Source organism: Megascapheus bottae, chromosome 1 (assembly GCF_031878675.1).
Source record: "Megascapheus bottae isolate mThoBot1 chromosome 1, mThoBot2.hap1, whole genome shotgun sequence".
Taxonomy (NCBI): domain Eukaryota; kingdom Metazoa; phylum Chordata; class Mammalia; order Rodentia; family Geomyidae; genus Megascapheus; species Megascapheus bottae.
The window spans coordinates 99122461-99142261 of NC_143509.1; the positions used below are offsets into that span (position 1 = coordinate 99122461).

Sequence of the window (19801 nt, forward strand, 5' to 3'; positions counted from 1 at the left end):
TGACCCCTCAATGTACCTGCTGGGGTCTCAATCCTGGGTGCCTCAGAATATGGCCTTTGGTGACAGCCCTCTAGCTAGCCCTGGGATTTAAGCCTGGCCTACTCTCTAAGAAACCTCTGCCAAGATTTGCTGCTTGAAGTAGCTTGGTTTTCTTTGGGGGTTGAAGGGAAGCAGAGAGTTTTTTTTTGTTTTTTTTTTTTTGTGTGTGTTTTTTTTGCCATTCCTGGGCTTGAGCTCAGGGCCTGAGCACTGACCTTGGGCTTTTTCAAGGCTAGAGCTCTACCACTTGAGCTTTTCTATGTATGTGGTACTGAGGAATTGAACCTGGTTCTTTGTGCATGCTAGGTGAGCACTCGACCATGGACCCTTCACTGTGGAACGTGATGCTGACACTAGAGCAGAGGGACAACTACTTCTGCCCGCATCTGGTTGGAAAATACAATCATGGGCTGGTTTGCATACACACACAACTCCCTTTTACCTTCACTCAGAAAATCCTACCAAGAGCTGCTTGATGGTAGGAGAGTGGGAAGCCATCCATGCTATGACAAATTTGGGGGACCATTCATGCTAGTCTAGACAGCATAGGTTCCCCACATCAGAACACGAAACAGGCCATACTGCTTCTCCCTCCTCGAATGACTGGAGGCAGTAGGGCGTCCAGGAGGAACTGTAAATACCTAAGGCTTACAAAGAGTTTCTCTTTCTCTTTCTGTTCATCTCTTCTTCTCCCCACCCCACACCCCATTTTCTTCTCCTCTCAGAAGATCCAGGAGATCCTGCCGAGAGAGGTCATTGCAGACTCTCATGTGCTACTAACTAGAGATGGCTGAGGGTAGGCTTTTGGTTGGTCTCACTAAGAAAGAGACATTTAATTGGCATCCATTTCTGAGGCCAACATTACTGCAGCTTCTCCGTGTTATTACCCCTAGTGACTGCGGCTGTGGGGAGCAGGGCTGCTTCCACGGTTTCTCAGTAGGAAATTCCACCCTTGCTCTAGGTTTCCAGGCTGCTCATCTTAAGAAGGAAGCTGTGGGACTCCAGTCCTCTCCCGTTTTCTTTGCTTGCTGCCACAGGAGGTGTTTCCTCTGCCACACGCCCAAAGCCACAGGCCCGGGTGTATCACAGGCTGCAGTTCTACAACTCTGAGCCCAAGAACCCGTCCTTGGGCCCGGCTTGCAAAGTGGCTGAAAATTAGCAGTGACCAGGCAAGCATAAACTTCTGGGAGCCTGCTGGAAGCACCGATGGGGTGGTGGGTAGAGGAGAGTCTCTGCCCAGGAAGGAATCTCTTCCTCTGGTCTGGACCTCTCTTCCTGGGGAGGGCTGGAGCCCAGGAGACTGGCAAGGAAAGGGGTGGCTGATACCTCTCTCCTATCTTAGGGAAGCCACCTGCATTCTGCTGGTTCAAGGCCTCCCCAAGCCCTCTATAGGCCCGAGCTTTCCTTTCCTGGCCTGCTCAAGGCTTCCCAGCCACAAACACATGTGGTTAGGGAAGGGGCTGGGGGAAGACGGGAGGCCAGCAGGCCCTGCTGCATTGCCTGCTTGGTGGGGCGTGGATGGCGTGGGAGGGTACACGGCTGAGGATGGACAGAAGATATACTAAGGGCAGCGCTGAGGTTTGTAGGGTGGCACACATGACAAAAACATATTAAATTAAATACATTTTTATCATGTATTCACATTTGATATGAAGTCATTGTGCATCTGTTTTATTTATATAGTTTATATAGTATGTGCTCATTACCATGCATAGTAATATAGTTTATATTATTATATGCATATATAGTTTATAAGTCCTAGTTTACATAGTTGTAACATATATTTTATATGAAGTTATGTGCATTTATATTTGATTATTTATATAGTTTATATTATATACTTTTTACTATGCATATTATATAGTTTATATATACATAGAATATGTAATTTATATATTATATGCTTATTAAATGCATGTTGAAGATGCATGTAGATCGTATTTATGCCAAGTGCAAATATACATTAACTATTAAATAAATAGTTATAAATATTTTTAGCCTAGCACTTAGCTACACTTAGTTCTCTTTACAGTTCTCTGTCCCTGTGTTGTTTAGGTTCTGGTCAATGAGTTGTGAGCAGAGGTACTGTGGGAAATTTTCAAGTCTTGTTCTTACAGTCAAACAGCTACCCTTTCATACTGTCCCGTTCCACTGGCTAGATGTTGGGAGCTGAAGTAGCCATTTTAAGCCATGAGACAAGAATAAAGTGTTATAGAAGGCAGTCAAACGGGGTAGAAGAGATCTGGTTGTTTTTTGTTTTTGTTTTTGTTTTTTTTTGCCAGTCCTGGGCTTGAGCTCAGGGCCTGAGCACTGTCCTTGGACCTTCTCAAGGCTAGAGCTCTACCACTTGAGCCTCAGCACCACTTCTGGCTTTTTGCTATGTATGTGGGGTACCGAGGAATCGAACCCGGGTCTTCATGCATGCTAGGCAAGCACTCTACCACTAGGCCAAACTCCCGGCCCCGAGATCTGTTTTTTTTGTGATTCTGAAGATGTGATCAAATGAGACTCCTACAAGAGAGACAAATGAACTTCCATCTCGTTTAAGCCTCAGTAAATTATCATCTCTTATAATAGCCTCACCACTGCCTGAATACAATATGATGTATTATTTGCTTGCTATTAAATCAAAGTATGCCTGTGATAACTTAGTTTCTGAACATTCACAAAAATACTTTGCTAAATTTTTATTTACTTTCTAATCTTTTAACTTAATCAAATAATGAGCTTTACTTACACTGTTAACTTCTTGCAGTAAGAAGGACCAGGAGTTTGGCCTAGTGGTAGAGTGCTTGCCTAGCATGTATGAAGACCTGGGTTCGAGTCCTTGGTACCAATACATAGAAAAAAGCTGGAAGTGGTGCTGAGGCTCAAGTGGTAGAGCTCTAGCCGTTAGCAAGCCCAAGGACAGTGCTCAGGCCCTGAGTTCAAGCCAGGACTGGAAAACAAATAAATAAAAGAGTACCACATTATAGTCTCACTTTTCTGCAATTTTGATTTTACGATTCCACGTGTGGTCAACTACAGCCGGAATATGCTGGATGGAAAATTACTGAACCAATAGCACACAGGATTCCGTGTGGCCTGATTAAAAAAAAAATCTCTCTCCTTCCCAGGCAGCTGAATCACCTCTGTCCAGCGTATGGACACAGTATAAGCTACCCACCCATCGGTCTCCATCAAGCCATTGGTTACAGCATTACAGCTACATTCAGAGATATGCACCCTGGTTGTCAGCCACACCCTGCACTTTGAAGCCTAGCCTGCTGAATGTTGCCCACTTAGTGCAGATGGAAAGGCAACGAGCCGCAAAGTTCAGAACCCTTTTTGGTTCCAAGTCCCTATCAAGAGACTTGGAGCCAGTCCCCTAAGTTAGGCAGAGAGCTAGGCACAGAACCGGGCTGGGCATTTCTAGTTAAGTATGACTCCGATGGAAGTAGTCTTTCTGAACACACATGCCTGTGGTTTATGTATGTGTGTAGATGTGTATACGTGTGTGGATATATGTATATATGCATCAGTTTGGCCATGCCCAAAGACGTTTCTTTGCACCTTGGATGCCTACTAAGTTCCCATGTCCTATGCAATCCACAGCACTAGCCCCACACCCAGGGCTCCTTGTACCCAATGCCAGTCACAGGAGACAGCCATGCACACCTGTTTACTTGGTCCAGGCTGGTCCTCGGCTCTTTCCCTAAGAATTAGTCATTCTTCAGTCCTTCTGTGTCATCATAAGGTGGAGTGATTCATTATTAGGATTTAGACATGACTTGCCAGAATAAAGAGGTCTTTGGAAATTTGGGCCAAGCACTGAACATGGATAATTTGGGACAAAGTCACGAGAGAAAAGTAAAAGAAGTGACAGGGCAGGGCAAACAGACTTTCAGACAAGAGCTGTGCAGAGTGATTGCCCAGGTAGACTTACTCTACAGGAGACTCAGGATGTCTCTAGGGAGGCTGACTGAACACTTCTAAGGACAGGATAGATACAGCCAGAAAGAGCCACTGGCTCCTCCCCGCAATTCTAGGAACTCAGGAGGCTGAGATTCCAGGGCCACAGTTTCGAGTCAGCTGGGGAAAGGAAAGGCTGTGGGACTCTTATCTGAAATTGAATAGCAAAAGGCCAGAAGTATAGCTTAAGTGGTAGAGAGCCAGTCTGGAGCCAAAAATCTAAGGTAAACACCTTGGCCCTAAATTAAAGCCCCAGAACCAGCACACGTGCATGCACACACACACACACACACATACACACACACACACACACACACACACACACACACACACACACATATTGGTGGCTTCACTATTCATCAGAAACATGGGAGGGCTAGTGACATGAACAGCCTTCCTGTGTTTCTGGGCCAGGGACAAGAGACGTGCTGAGATGGGGTCTGGGTAGCCAGAAGGCCTGCATGGAAGTGGGGCCGTGATAAGGGGGACCCTTCATGCACTCTGCACAGTGGACTCTGTGTGTAGGACTGTCTGCCAACCCCACATCGAACCCATTTTCTGTGACACGATAGCCTTTTCGTGTAATGTCTGTTCATTTCAATGCTCCAGGAAGTCTGTCTTGCTGCTTTGAGGACATCGAGTTTTTCAGCCTGGGTAAAACTATTTTCAGGTTAATTCTCAGTTATGCCCTTGGTTTGGGAGGGTCAAGTTGCTTGGTTTCCAATAAATTTGTGGTTGTACCTGTGGTTACCCACTGGTTTCTCCTCTGTCTCCCTTATCTGGTAACTGGCAAGTGAGGAAAGAGCTTTTCATGTCCCTTCACCCCCAAGGGGAAAGAATGCATAACTCACCGAATCAGACCTCAGACCAGGTTAAGTTCCTACAATCTGTGTACTGGATCCTCAGTCCCCTTTTCTCCAAAGATGTGTCATCCTCTCTCCTCTCCCTCCCTCTCCCTCTCTCTCTCTCTCTCTCTCTCTCTCTCTCTCTCTCTCTCTCTCTCTCTCTCTCTCTCATTCTCTCTCTCATTCTCTCTCTCTCTCATTCTCTCTCTCTCTCTCATTCTCTCTCTTTCTCTCTCTCTCATTAAAAGATGTTAAAGCTGCATATTCTAGGAACCACCAGTTCCTTTTCTGTTCTTTTTCTGATTCTGGGTCCACTCCTGTGGGTCAAGAGTCTGGGCACAGGTTAGACCCCATCAGGATGTGCAGCTCAGATCACAGAAGCAGCAAAGGGAGAAGGAGGAGAGGAGGAGGAGGAGGAGGAAGAGGAGGAGGAGGAGGAGGAGGAAGAGGAGGAGGAAGAGGAGGAAGAGGAGGAGGAAGAGGAGGAGGAAGAGGAGGGGGAGAAGGAGAAGAAGGAGAAGGAGAAGGAGAAGGAGGAGGAGGAGGAGGAGGAGAAGAAGAAGAAGAAGAAGAAGAAGAAGAAGAAGAAGAAGAAGAAGAAGAAGAAGAAGAAGAGGAAGAAGAAGGGAAGAAGAGGAAAAGGAGGAGGAGAAACAGGAGGGAGGAGGGAGGATGGAGAAGGAGAAGGAGAAGGAGAAGGAGAAGGAGAAGGAGGAGAAGAAGAAGGAGAAGGAGAAGGAGCAGCAGCTCGGTATGAAGGGCCTGGAGAGCCGTCAAGGGAGCACTGGTGGAGGAGCCTGGCCCCAGGCAGGGCCGGAACTTCTGCAAAGCGTTGGCCTTGCTATCAGCGGGGCGCAGGCCTGCGGTTTCCTCGCTCTTGCAACCCGGCTTCAACTGCCGGTTTATTTTTCGACAAACAGGATGCCTCCATCTGAGGCTGTCAGCATCCAGGGCGGCCCAGAGAAAAGAGGTAGTGGGGCCCGCCCTGGAGGGGGGGCGTGGGGGAGGCGGGCTGCTTCAAGAAGCTTCCCAGAGAAGTGAGAGAGCAGGGCAGGTGCAGGATGGGGGGCAGGGGAAGGGAGGGAGGAGGGGAGAGGGAGGGGAGGGGGGAGGGGAGAGGGAGGGGAGGGGGCAGGGTAGGGCTGGGCCTCCCCCCACTGAAACTCATCCCACCCCCCCTAGTCTGCAAGCACAGAGCTCCAAGTCCCAGAAGGCCCAGCTGGGTCCCTGGCAGCAAGGCCCAGGTTACAAGTGCAGTGTGTGATCCAGGGGGCCTGGCTGGCACTGGGGATGCTGAACTCTATGCCTCCTCCCCTCCACCCCCATCCCTCCACCCCCATCCCTCCACTCCCACACTCCTCTCTCTCTCTCTCTCTCTCTCTCTCTCTCTCTCTCTCTCTCTCTCTCTCTCCCCCCCCCCCTTCTTCATTTCCTTTCTGATTTTCTCTTTTGGTACAAGCATTGGGGCTTGACCTCAGGGCCAGGGCACTGTCCCTTAGCTTTCCACTCATTCTACCCCTTGAGCCATATCTCCACTTCTGGCTCATGGCTGGTGGCTTGGAGATAGAAGCCTCAGGAACTTACTTGTCTGAGCTGGCTTCAAACGATGATCCTCAGATGTCCTTCTCCTGAGTAGCTGGGATTTCAGGTGTGTACCAGTGCCCAGCTAAGAACGGCTTCTAGGTTCCCTGGGGAAAGCCCAGGCTGCAGTGACCACATTTTGAGCAGCCAGGCTTTGGGAGAGTCCATGTGAAAATGCTCCTGGTTGTGCCAGAATGGAGGCTAAGGTAATTTTTTTTTTTTAGAAAAAAATGTTGTTCAAGGGCTGGAAGTTTGAAACAGCAGAGGGATTTAAAATCCCAGTCAGGTAGGCAAGCCCTCCGGGATTTGGGGCAGCCCATGATGGGGGTTCATAGCCCAGAGACAGGGAGGGGGGCAGGACATGTCATACACATAGACAACACTCAGAAGCACCCTGTCCACCCTCACTGGGGTCTTTGCTCTCAGTAAAAGTGTTTGCACCTTACACTCAGGGCCCACACTTGCTGGTACTTTTCAGAAACTGGGTGATTTTGTGTTACGATACTGAATTCAGAGCTGCGATTTGAACATCCTAGACGCAATCAAGTCATAAAGCAGCCTTAGAATCTGGTGACGTACACTGGAAAATGTGTATCTTTGACTTTCTTTTCTCTTTTTGCATTTTAATTTAAAAGATTATCTTTATATAATGTACAAAGGCGTTTCAACTCGACCTATCAATTTGTTGAGTACAGTGTATGAGTTTCACTTAGTCACAGTAGTTTGTGAGAACTGAGAAACTCAACTAAGAAATCCACCTTAGGTGAGTAAAATCACAAGAGAAGACACTGCTAAGAAGGACCAGGTCCCAGGAGAAGCCATCAGGGGGAGAAATTGGGTTTTGTTAAACTTTGCTCATGTCTGAAGTTGCCTAAAGAATCAATGTTGATTTCATCAAAGTCAGCCAAATACTTCCTGCTACAGACTAATTCTCAAAGAGCACCAGAACTACAGGACTGATAGCTCAAAAGCCAACTATCATGTGATTTTGCTCAAGGGTGAGAATGCACAATGTCTACAGACCTGTCTACATCCATGCACAAACCATGACAGACCCACAGACTGTGTAGGGAATGACCAGTAGAAAAAAAATGTATAATGGATAGTGAATGCTTTCAAAACGCACGGCAGCACAGCTATGTTTGCAGACATGATGTGGCAGCTCCATGAAACCCGTTGATCAACAGGAGCTTGGGAGAGGAGGGGGGCACTCTAGGAAACATTACTTTTGCTCAGGGTCAGCCCTCTATCACCTGAAGCACATCTCTACTTCTAGCATTCTGCCAGTTCATTGGAGAGAAGCCCAAACTGGCTCTAAACCACACCCTCAGATCTTATCACCTGCGTAGGTAAGGTTTAGGTATGAACCACAGGTGCCCAGTTGAACCTTTTTTTTTTTTTTTTTTTTTTTTGGTGGTGGGGCCTGAACTCATGGCTTGGGTGCTATTTTGTTCAAGGCTCATACTCTCCCACTTTGAGTCACAGCTCCACTTCTGTTTTTTTTTTCTTTTTTTCTAGGTGGTTAATTGGAGATAAGAGTCTCAGGGACAAGTATGAGTCACCAGGACTCATCTACCTTTACTTTTCTTTTTTCTTTTTAATCATTTTTGTATACTTGGTAGAAGACAAGCTGCTGCTGCGACTTCTCCAAAGGCATTTTATTATTTTTACTTTATTACTATGTTTTTTTTATTACTGAGCATAATTAGCTTGAGCACCTTTTAATTTGTTCCCATTAAAATGTTTGCATAGCAACAATTACAGGCTGGCTTGCTCCTCATAGCCACAGAGCAGGCGGCTTCCCTCGCTGCTGGCTGGGAGCTAGAGAAGGGGCTGTCATTAATGACGGCCTCCTCCCCTGTGGGAAGCCAGGGGAGAAAGGAGAGGAACTTCCTCCACTCTGTGGTAAGGGGTGCCAGAACAATCAGATGAGAAATGTCTTTTATACAAATACAGGTTAAAGGAAAGGAAAAAAAAAAGAAAGAAAGAAAACCCATAAACCTCAAAGGACTTGAGCAAAGGCTGCGCTGTGATGTCAGAGGGCTGATGGTGAGGACTTTTGAAATGACAAAGGTATTTGGAGTAAGCTAGCACCTTCTCAAAATTCTTCTAGAAAGCCTTCCAGGGTGTCTTTATGGCAGGAGGGTCGTGAATATGAAGGGAGAGGGACCACTTACTGCAATTATATTAAGTCAGTTGCTTCTGTGTAGAAGTTTAATCTTGACTGTGCAAACAGTGATGCAAACAACTTGATAACTGCCTCACTGCAACCCTTGGTCAAGGTCAAGGCCAAGGTCAGGGTCACTTCTCAGGAATTCCAGCCCGGGTTGGAGATTCCGCCCACCATTACTGGGTGGTTCATTCTGTAGGTCCTTGTATGTGTGCATCCTAGGACTTGGACTAGGGACTCGAAAAGCATCTGGGGGCAACAAACAAAAGGCTGAGCTTCCTTGCAAGGCCACGAAAAGACAGGGACAGCCTGGAGCAGCTTAGGAGGCAGTGTGGAAAGTGCTTCATGGTGTCACACCATTCTCCTACCTCATGCATCTGAAGACCCAATCGATGGCTGGGAGAGAAGACTTAGCAATGGTTTGTGCTCTAGAATCCTGAGAATGGACAGTTCCGATGGAAAATTAAGCTTGGAGAAGACTGCATCCTTGAGGATTGCCCAGGGGCTTTGTGTTACTGTGTCCCAGCTCTAACTGGGAGGGGCGGATGAATTAACCAGGTAGGCAGAGGTGGGGATCGAGAGCCCCGATATCAAGCTATCCCATGGGGTTCCACTACATTGCAGGGCATTATCAAGCCTTGCGGTCTGAAGGCTCAGTTCCCTTGTGAGCCTGTCAGATGCTCTTAGCATCCACCTGGCCCCTCTGCAGGACATTGTGGACTGGGCACCATTAGACCTGGCCCTTCATGTCCCAGCAGTCTAACCTCAGGCCAGCCCTGACTTCTGCCAGCCACACTTTCCTCCATAGATGAGGATTCTTCTGAGAATACCAGGTGACCGGTGAGTGAAGGACTGCAAGAAGGAAGGCGAGGAACAAGCGTGACGCAGTGTCATTCTCTTCCATGGAGTATGTCCTCAATCAAAACTCTGTATTGGTCATCCACCTGCCAAGGAGCATGAAGGTGGGAGAAGCAGACTCTACTTTCTTCTTCAAGGGTTCCTGGTTCTAGGAACAGGAGGCCACATTTGGAAATTAACAGGGGTGAAATTTCTTTCCCAGCCTCTCCTCAGGTGGCCTCTTATTGGTACTTATTGACTTTTTTTCTCTATGTCCTATAGAAGGTCTTCAGGGTTGAGGGAGCCATGACTACTGCGTCCCTGGAGTTGCTCCATGCTTGGTCACTAAAGCTGCAAAGGGCTCTGGTATCTCGTCATCAGAGACTATGATCATTGCTACTAATGTCTGGATTCTCAAATGAAAATCTGCCTCAGCCGTCCAACATCTGCCTGCACAACACTGAGACACAAGTCGAGTAGAGCTGGTTTTTGGTTCTGACTCATGCACTGGTCACATGTGGAGAGTTTTCTAAAATTGCTTGAGCCAAATATTCTGGTCTCTTTCCAGAAGTTTGAGAAAATGCATGGTTCTAGTAATATGTAACATAAACATGCAGCGGTACATTATATGTGCATGCATTCTATATAATGTACAATATATAACATGTACAAATAGCTATATGATTTCAAACACACATACATCTCTAAGACCTACAAAGCACCATTGTATGAGATCATGTCTCATAGTTCATATATCTCAGTTTATTTGGTTTTCAAACAAGTTCACTGACTTCTGTGATATAATTATTTCCTTGTTTGGAATAGAACCTAGGTAAAGCAGACGGGAGGCAGCACTTTTTGCAAAGGGAAAAAGAAGTAAGGATGTGGGATGATTAACAGCGAAGTATATAATTTCCATAGTGGGCATTCCTGCCTCTTTCTATGACCCTGTACCCTTCAAGTCCTAAGATTTGTTAAGGATTGCTGATGTTTCATTGTTCGTTTTCTCTAGGGCTTTGAGGGCACCAGCTCTTCTGATCTTTGAAAATAGTGCATTCAATAAAAGTAACTCAGCAGCTTGAATCTGAGCTCACATAATTTTGCTTTCACTTATTCCTGCCATGTAACCAAGAGGGTGGAGCAAAGAAACCAAAATTGCTAAGGGATGTAACCACTCTCCCCTTCCCCTAGATCTTCTCCAGACCTATGCAGGGTCTTCACACGTGTATGTGGTTTCAGATTGTACAAATTATGTTCCTCTAAAGAAAGCTACTGTTGAGTTCAGCTGGGATTGTTAGTGAGACTGAAGGAGCTACAGAGGAGTTCAAAGTACAAACAGAAGCTGTTTGAGAAGGCTCTGCACAATGGCTGGTGTTAAAACTGCTGCTAGAAAATGGGTCTCCAAGAAGACAGTGCCTGTTACTGAATGTGCATTCTCTTTGCACATTTTGAAGATGTTTTAAACACAAAATCAAACGCTATGTATATATGTTACAGATCTGCATAGGAGAAGAATAGTAGACCTTCACTGAGCAATGGATGGCTTAGACCCCCTCCCCTCTATCTCTCTCTAAAAATCTCGTTCTCTTTTTCTGTCCTTTTCGATTCTTTTCTTTTTTTGTATTTCATTTTGTTCTGTACTGAAACTTGAACTAAGGACCTGGATGCTGTCCCTTAGCTTTTAGCTCAAGTCTGTTGTTCCATCACTTGAGTCATACCTCCATTTCTTGCTTTTTTGCTGCTTAACTGAAGATAAGAGTCTCCTGGATTTGTCTGCCCAGGCTGGCTTTGAACTAAGATCCTCATATCTCAGGTTCTTGAGTAGCTAGGATTACAGACATAAGCCACAGGCATCCAAGTATTATTTTTATCTCCCTATCAAAAGAATTATCAACCATAGAATGTGAGTATGGCAAGGCCTGGCTTACAATGTGGGACAGGTTCACTCATCTATTTGCTCTTTTTTTTTTTTAGCATACCCCTACCAGGCAAGTCAACGATTGCAACATTTTCTAGATTTTTCTTCAGCATCTAATCAGGAAGCCTCCCTTTTCATTAAAATCCTATCATCTCAGAAGAATATAAGTCCCACCAAGACTTCCCAGAGAGGGGAAGATGGAGGCTGCTGTTGAGCATGGCTCTCAGTTGGTAGGGAAAAGTTGCTCAGATCTTACTACCTCATTTTCCATTTAAGACCAGAGTAGAGTCTGGGCTTGGACTCAGTTTCACATGGCTTCATATTTTACTACGAAGAGAGTTACATCCTAAGAAAAGCAGGCCATTAAGCAAACCAAAGGAGGAAATCAAGATGTTAATTTTTGGTGGCCTTTACCACTTGGGGTCCTCTACAATGTCCTGAGGCCTCACTGTTGAAGATCAATCCCACCCAAACATAGACACCTGAGAAACGTGTGTGTGGGGAGCATACACGGGACAACTCTCTAAAGAACACTGTTCTCTCAGCCACACAAAATGAAACGTGGCTGTTATTTCATGGCAAGGCCTGTAGAAGGACCTTCTTTCCTTTCCTCTTTTTTCTTTAAATGAAGCATTGACTCCCTCTGGGAGAGAGATTTGCATCTAGACCCAGGAAGTAGACAAGGCCAGTAATTACTGAGCAAAAATAATCTACAGCTTGTGGCAAGCAATACAAGGTGCTAGGTCTCCTAGAGAGAGGGCCACTGTACAGGGACTGTATTTTCATATTTCTAAGAAAGATAAAACATCTCCAGGTACATTTAAGAAGGATCTTATTTTTTTAATTGGTATATATTAACTTGTACACAGTAAGAGATCTCTTGCTTCTGTCTAATATAGTTTGATCACATCCAACTCCTCTATTAGGTTTATTATCCCATCTCCACAGGAGGGATGTTTCAAAGAATGTTTCATTCAAGATATTGGTAGAAAATTGATGATGTAGCTCAGTGCTAGAGCATTTAACCAGCATGTGTGGGGCCTTGGCTTTTTATATCTGAAACTGAAAACAAACAAACAAAAATGAAGAGAAAGAACAAAGGAAAGGGATGAGAAGGGGGAGAAAAGAAAGAACAGAAATTACATGTGTGAGAAAATTCAAGAACAAGCAGGACATCCATGAGGAAGATTTCTCTGAGAAGATTTCTCTAAAAAAAAATAGAATTAAAAATTCAGGGCGTTGGGTTGATGGGGTTTTGAGAGTTTGAAAGAACGAGGGAGAGGAAGAACCGCGATTTCTGTCTGCTTGAGAGATATAGCAAGTCCTGGCCAGGTGTGTCGGCTCTGATATGAGTTCTATTTTCAGAGACCTGGGGCTGTCTGCTTTTCTTTGGTGGTTCTGAGCTTCGGCATCCAAAGTCAAGAACCAGCTCCCCATCCAAGCCTAATATCTTCTACATGTCCTATATCCTGTGAAAAAAAACTAAATACGTGCCACAGCATCTACCCGCGATGTTGAAGCAGTTTCTATGTATCTGATTACCCCTAGGTATCCTGAGATTGGTTCCCTTACGTCAAACTGCAGGATTGGCATAAAACCTGTACATACCCTCCTAGGTACTTCAAGTCAATTCTAGGTTACCTATAATACCCAACACCATGCAGATGCTATGAAAGTATTTGTTTTGTTTCTACTGTTCGGTGTAAGGAATAATGACAACAAAAAGAATGTCTATATGACTTTAGGACAGACACAATTTTTCTCCAACTATTTTCCATCTGTAGTCATTGAATGAATGAATGAAAGAATGAGGAAGCTGAAGCTACAGATAGAGAGGGCCAAAAACACCACAACTGCATTACTAAAGCACCACTGTCACCCTGGCTTTGCCCCACTCCATTCCTACCTCCTCCTTCTCATCTGTCCTCTCCTCTGCAGCCTGCAAGGTAATAGCTCCACCATCCTTGGAAGAGCCCAGCCAGAGGCAGATGACCTGCTCTGGCTTCTAAGATATGGAAACTTTTCTTCCTGAATAAAGCCCAGACTCACACAGAGATGGGTGGAGGTCCCCACCTCTTTCTAGCCTGGGCAAATCTAGTACAGAGCCATCTCGGCTGTGGCTTAGCCTGGCATTACCAGAGCCCAGCAGCATCCAGTTCTTGGTTGCTGACTCCTCATGGCTTCTCCAGCCTCCTATCGGTGGAAGGCACTGTGGTCAGATTTTCTTCTCCAGGTAGCTTCTCACTGAGCAACCTGAGTAAGATCTTCACTGTCTTTCAGCTATAATTTCCATCATCTCGGGGGAACGACATTCACTCCTCTTGCTTCAGCTTTTGGTATCAAGTGGTACCAAAAAGACTGAAGAGGAGAAGGATGAGAGGAGAGAGGAGAGAGGTTCTGAAAGCTGAGAGGAGGAGTGACTGTGTGGGACTTGTGTGAGTTTGCCAGTCCAGGATGTCAGTGTAATGGGATGTTGGGGCCCTGTCATGTTTAAGAGCTGCCTTGTATTTTCATTCCTTAGTCCCTGATTAGGTCTTATAATGATCACATTTGAGGAGATAAAAAATAGGTTCTTTTTCCAGGCTCTGGTGGCTCATTGCCTATATCCTAGATATTCAGGAAGCTGAGATCTGATAATTGTGGCTGAAGACAGATTGGACAGAAATGTTCGGAACACTCTTACTTCCAATTAACCAGCAAAAAGCTGGAAGTAGAGCTGTGGCTCAAGTGGTAGAGCAGGAAAGCTCAAAGACAATACCAGGTCCATGGGTTCAAGCCCTTAGGATTCATCCTCTGTCTCTCTCCCTCTCCCTCTCCCTCTCCCTCTATCTCTGTCTCTGTCTCTGTCTCTGTCTCTGTCTCTCTCACACACATACCAAAGCCAACTAAAGATACACTGCCTCGATTTGGGCTGAAGCTTCTTTTACACATCTCCCAAACTAAAAGCAGATATTGGTGGCCCAAGAGGAAGCAGTGTGGGGAGGCCAAGAACAAGAGTTATAAGGAAAGTGTTTTGGCAGATATTATAATGTCTGTTCTAACAGCAGAGTATCTGCCATGAGTTCTCTAAAGAATGGGAGCTAGGAAAACAAAATTGAGATCATTGGAAAATATCGCCCATGTGTGAAATAGTAGGATTACATTTTTCAATCAAAACTAAAATATTGTGAAAAACTGGCTTCGTGTTGCTCAGCTAAGAAGATTTGTGATGTATTTTTCTGACATCTCTCTCTGAGGCCTTCAAAGATTTTTGAACAGGAACTTGGTAACTGAGAGGCATGTTTGTCTAGGACATTATTAGGCCCTTTTGCAGAACTGGAATGAGACAAATGTATTTATTGACTCATCTAGATCACTGGGAAGTTACCTGAGAAACTGAAAATTTGCACGCGTTTCCTGTGTAGGCCTTCCTGCCCTCCTCCCCCTCTCCCTACCCCCCCAGCAGACCAAAAGCTAAGCTGCCTTTGACAAAGGACAAAATGACAAATGTCACAAAGATGTGAAGAAATCATCAGATTCAGTCTCATGCGTTAAACCTCCCTAAGGCTCAATGGGCAAAATGGCTTCTGCCACGAGAAGAACCTTTTAGGCTGGACATGAGCCTGTAATTCTAGCTGAGATCTGAGGATTGTGCTTGAAGCCAATCCAGGCAGGAAAGTTCATGAGACTCTGATATCTAATAAGCCATTAAAAAAAAATCCAGAAATAGGGCAGTGGCTCAAGTGGTAGAGACCTAGCTTGGAGCAAAAAGTTCACAGACAGCATTCAGGCCCTGAATTCAAGGCCCAGGTTTGGCACAAAAATAAAAACAAAAAAGAAAAAGAACTTTCTAGAAAAGAAAGCTGCCAATGAGCAGAAACTTCTATCCTTCTGACATGTCCAGATATAAATCTTACCAATGATTTTCTATATTTATAAGCTGAACTTGTGAAGTTGCATTTAGGCCTCTTGACATATTCTGTCCTCTTATAGGCAGAGTGAATGGATAGAGAAAGCCAACAGTGAGGCTGGGTAGCTCATGGCTTCCTGTACAGAGATTCTGTGTCCAAAATAACCAGGAGGGCTGGAGGCACGATTCAAATGGTTAAGCACCAGCCATAAGGAAGCATCTTGAAATTGCCTTCCTGTCATTCTCAAAAGTTTTCTGCTGTACAGGAAAGGCAAAGGGTATGGGTATGAATTTAGGTAGTTTTTTTTAACACCTTTAAAAACTAGTTTCAAAATGTATGGGGAGTTTTAGATATGAATCTCCATCTCACAAAGGGAGCAAGTGTCTAATCCAGCTTCCTTGTGGGCCAGGCGAGATAGCCCTGCTAGATATACTGTGAAAGAGTTTGCATTGTGGCTCTGCACACATATACTGAAATCCCAACCCCCAGGCTTCCTCAGAGTGTGACTGGATTTGGAGATACAGCCTTTAACGAGGTAGTTTAGGCAGACTGAGGTGTTAGTCGCAATACGATAAAACTAGGGCCCTTCGAAGAAGAGATTAAGACACAAGTCTAAAAAGGGACAACCACCAGCCAAGATGAGGCCTTATAGGAAATGTAAGGAAATTAATTTATACTGTTTCAGCAAATCTGTGGTATGTTGTCCTATTGAGCCAAACAGATGAACAAAGATTTTACATGATAAATGATACTTTTTTTGTGTGCCAGACTGAGGCTTGAACTCAGGACATGAGAGCCATCCCTTAGCTTTTTGACTCAAGGCTGTCACTCGACCACATGAGCTACAGTTCTACTTCTGACTTTTTGGTGGGTCATTGGACCATAGCTTTGAACCATGATCCTCAGATCTGAGCCTCCTGAGTGGCTAGGATGACAGGCGTGAGCCCATACCCAGCCACCGTCCAGTTTAATCAGTGACTGTCTGTGACTTAAATCTTCAGCCTGGAGAGACATATCTTAATTTAAAAAGTGTTGAAAAAACATTCACAAAATAGTGCTTACAGCAAAGCACACGACACCAATCCATTCAGCTTTGCATTCTGCAATTCCCTTTGGGGGAAAAAAATGCCTGTGGTGAAGAAACCCAAGCCACTGAGAAGACAAACACCCAACAACGTCGCTGAGATTTCTACCTGTGATTCTAGGAACTGAGGTATCTTGCCATTCAGGCTTTGCCTAGACCACTAAGCCACTTCTAAGAGCCAGGGTACCCGAGGCATTTTGCAAAAATATGCATGCATGGGACACATTGGCACAACTCCCTTGGCTTCCTCCATGCACCTTTCTGAGGGGCCAAAGCTGGGTTTCTGCAAGACATTTTATATGGCTAACCATGTTTGATGATGCTAAGGACTCACAAGTGAACATTTTATCTTCTTCAGGAGCATCGTCAATGAGAACTTGGTGTGGGAGCTAGAACAAGCATTCTTTCTCTGTGGTAGACCACATTTCTTTTGCATGCCAATGTCTCTGACACAACACAGGCTCCTCTCACCATGAAGAAGGGAACAATAGTTTACTGGGTTCTGCACCCCCTCCCCCTCCCCTACCCCATTTCCACATGGCTATCTGGCTAAAAATGAGTTCCGGGTTTCCTTCTGTGAGAATTGCATAGACTGATAAAGGACCATCCCAGAAAGAAAACAAGATGTTGTAGGAGGTTCATAGTGGCAAGGCAAAGACAGGACGTCACGTGCTATAAATTATAGGTGGCAGTACTGACCACACAAGGCACTAGCAGTGGACAGCCCGTGACAGTGGGGGTGGAAGGCTTGCTCGAGAGGACACAGATGTTTCGAGAATAGCCTCTTGCCTCCTCTGACGAGTAGAAGGGCAATTTTGGAACCCTTGTGTTGGTGAATTCCCTCCCATGAAATGAACCAGGAAGTTGTCAAGATTTCACTTGGCCTCTGAAATGAATCTCCATGTCGTCTTATGATGGACTTAGTGATCCAACCTGAACACTCTCCTTGCCACCCATGCAAATTCCTTTGGCTCAGAGGAAGCAATGAAACCCTCCGATGACCAATCTTTGTTTCTCTCCCGAGCCCACAGCAGGGTAAGCAATCTACTAGGGCTTGACACCTTGGGTCTCTCCAAGGTCACTATGTCTCTCTCTCACAATCTTTGTTTATTGAGCCAGTGGGGATGGCTTTGCAGGCCAGCCCTCCTAGCTGAGATCTAACTCTATTGCCCAATGAGATGCTCCAAAATTTCCTGAATCTGCCTTTCTGCTTGATAAAATAGGAAACAATACCCATTCTGAGCAGTGTATTGAAAGCAGAGGAAAGACGGGAAGATTGTTTCTCTTTGACTCTCCAAATATTGCTTCCTCTCCTTGTTAGCAGCTCAGAGGAAATGCAGCGAGCTAGCAGCTTTCGGCTTTTCACCCCTGGCTGGTGTTTCTGTTTCAGCCCCCACACAAACACTGCAAGATGTGTGAGTCACACACCATACTGTACTTGAACCATCTGAAGTCAAACCATCCAGCTGGTCCAACTTCACTGAACTTCCTCCACTAAAGCAAGGGAGCCTGTAAAGTTTGTAATCGGTGAATGAGATGCTTTCTCTCCTACTACACAATACACAATACACAACACATACACACACACACACACACACTCACACACACACACGTGCATCTTTATCAAGTTTTTCATTTTTATATTGTAGATTTCAGGGACCCAAAAGCTTAGACAATTGGTGGCACTCATAAGAGCATTTGTTGTGACAAATCGGCTGGCAATCTCCTGCATTCCCCTGTTCGCTTGGCTTTATTAATAAATAATGAGTCACAGATACTGTCTGGGTGTGCCAGAAAATTAATTATTCCCCCTTCCCATCCCGCTCCATTACTCCATCCTGACTCTGCCAAACCACCAAGTCACATTCTGCAGATGACCACCGATCAAAGTGCATGCCTTGACTCACAGCAATGGCTGTGTGACACTTTTTCGTGTGTCACTGTTTTTGTTGGTTGCAGCATGGCCCTTTTTTAACACATACACATCAGCCATTTACCCATACATTCACTGCTCAATTCTAGCCTTCTACAAAGAGGTGGTTTGCAAATTAAAGCAGGAAGTCTTGCCCACCATGGTGCTAGTCAAAAGTGTGTAATCCAATGATTTTTAGCTCTAAGGTCAGTTGACTTAGGAAATATCTTCGTTGGTCTGGCGGCAAGCGAGATTGTAGGCAACAACTGGCTTGCTTTCTCTCTTTGATGCTTCTCAGCAAACGAGGCCGCAAGGAAACCACAGTCCCTTCTGATCATTTTACCCTGAACCACTCTGTTCCTTGCCTTTGGGAGAAAGTCGAGTTGCCACCTTGGCCTTGAAATCTTCAGATTGTGCCAGTGAGAGCCCATAGAGCCCTTCTGTCCGGCTCATCCATGTGCCTGCTAAGTCCTGGGACAGGTTTGATGTCTAGTCTAGCCCACACAACATGCGCGGTTCAGGATAATTCAGAGTCATTTCAGCAAGAAGCCAGCCCAAAATTCAATAAAACCCAGGGCACTTCTACTGCAAGTTTTCGAATCTCCAGAACTTGAAACCAGAACAGCACTAGTCATTTACTACTTGCCCCAATTCTCACACACCACCAGAGCTCTCTCCAACAACAGCTTAAGGAAGCATGTACTAAAACATTTCTGAAGAGGTGTCACCTGATGAATAAGTAATCCAATAGCCTGGTAAACACATGCCTGCATTTGAATTCCTCCCTCGAAACCCACAGGGAAGCGGCAGGCACCCAGGAGATGTGTCTACATCCAGGCTCTCTCCAGTGTCCTGTGTTTCCACACAAGATTGAGCAGAAGTAGGCATTAAAAGACTGGCGTGTACTCACCTCTCATGAAGCATGGAGAATACGAAGGAAATGACTCAAATATGCTGTCTGAAGCCATCACTTCCCTCTGAAAATGGACTCTCTTCGGAAGGCGGGGATTGCAAGAATTTCTTTAACCTTCAGAGTGAAAAACCAAGAAAGGTCACTATTTTCACTCTATCATCTCCCATCGTGGCTCCTTCTGTCTCTCCTCCCCCTTCTGTCTGAACACCTCTGGGACTCCTGGAGCCCTATGAAAAATGTACCTTGGTGAAAACAAATATTCAAATTGTTAAAGATTAGAAAAAAAAAAAAAGGCGCCGCCTTGGCTGTGGGTTGAAAATGCTTACCACTCTGCGAAACCCTGTGGTTTTGCATTCAGTGTGATTCGTCTCGTCTAATGACCACTATGCCGGGCAGGCTCAGACTTCTGACACTGCCAGGCTACCCAACTTGTGGTTCTGTGGTTGTTTATGAGGCCCAAAGAAGTTTTCACACAACCCAAATTACAAATTTAACTGTTCCCCTTTCTCTTGTCTATCCTCATTGGTCTTTGCCACTCACGTGACTTCAGTGATGTTAGTTTTTTTTTTTTAAAACTTTCTGAGCAATCCCTTCTCCTTGCCTCCCTCCACCTGCCCTCCCTCAGAGTGTGGAAGGAAATAATTGAGTAGGACTTACAAGA

General features: G+C 45.3%; 1 protein-coding gene across 3 annotated transcripts in view; it reads right to left on the reverse strand.

The window, feature by feature from the left end:
- Positions 1-19586, reverse strand: part of Runx1 (RUNX family transcription factor 1) — a 221612-nt gene extending 202026 nt beyond the window's left edge. For 2 of the 3 annotated variants that reach the window (XM_090349145.1, XM_090349135.1), the window contains exons 1-2: positions 19467-19586; positions 19138-19254 (exon numbers count right to left, since the gene is read on the reverse strand). In XM_090349145.1, coding sequence (XP_090205271.1) covers positions 19138-19195 — 58 coding nt within the window. In that variant the 5' untranslated portion in view covers positions 19196-19254; positions 19467-19586. Of the gene's footprint in view, positions 1-19137; positions 19368-19466 lie in introns of all 3 variants that reach the window. The other variant, XM_090349137.1, reaches the window with a different exon arrangement.
- Positions 19587-19801: the final 215 nt, after the last annotated feature.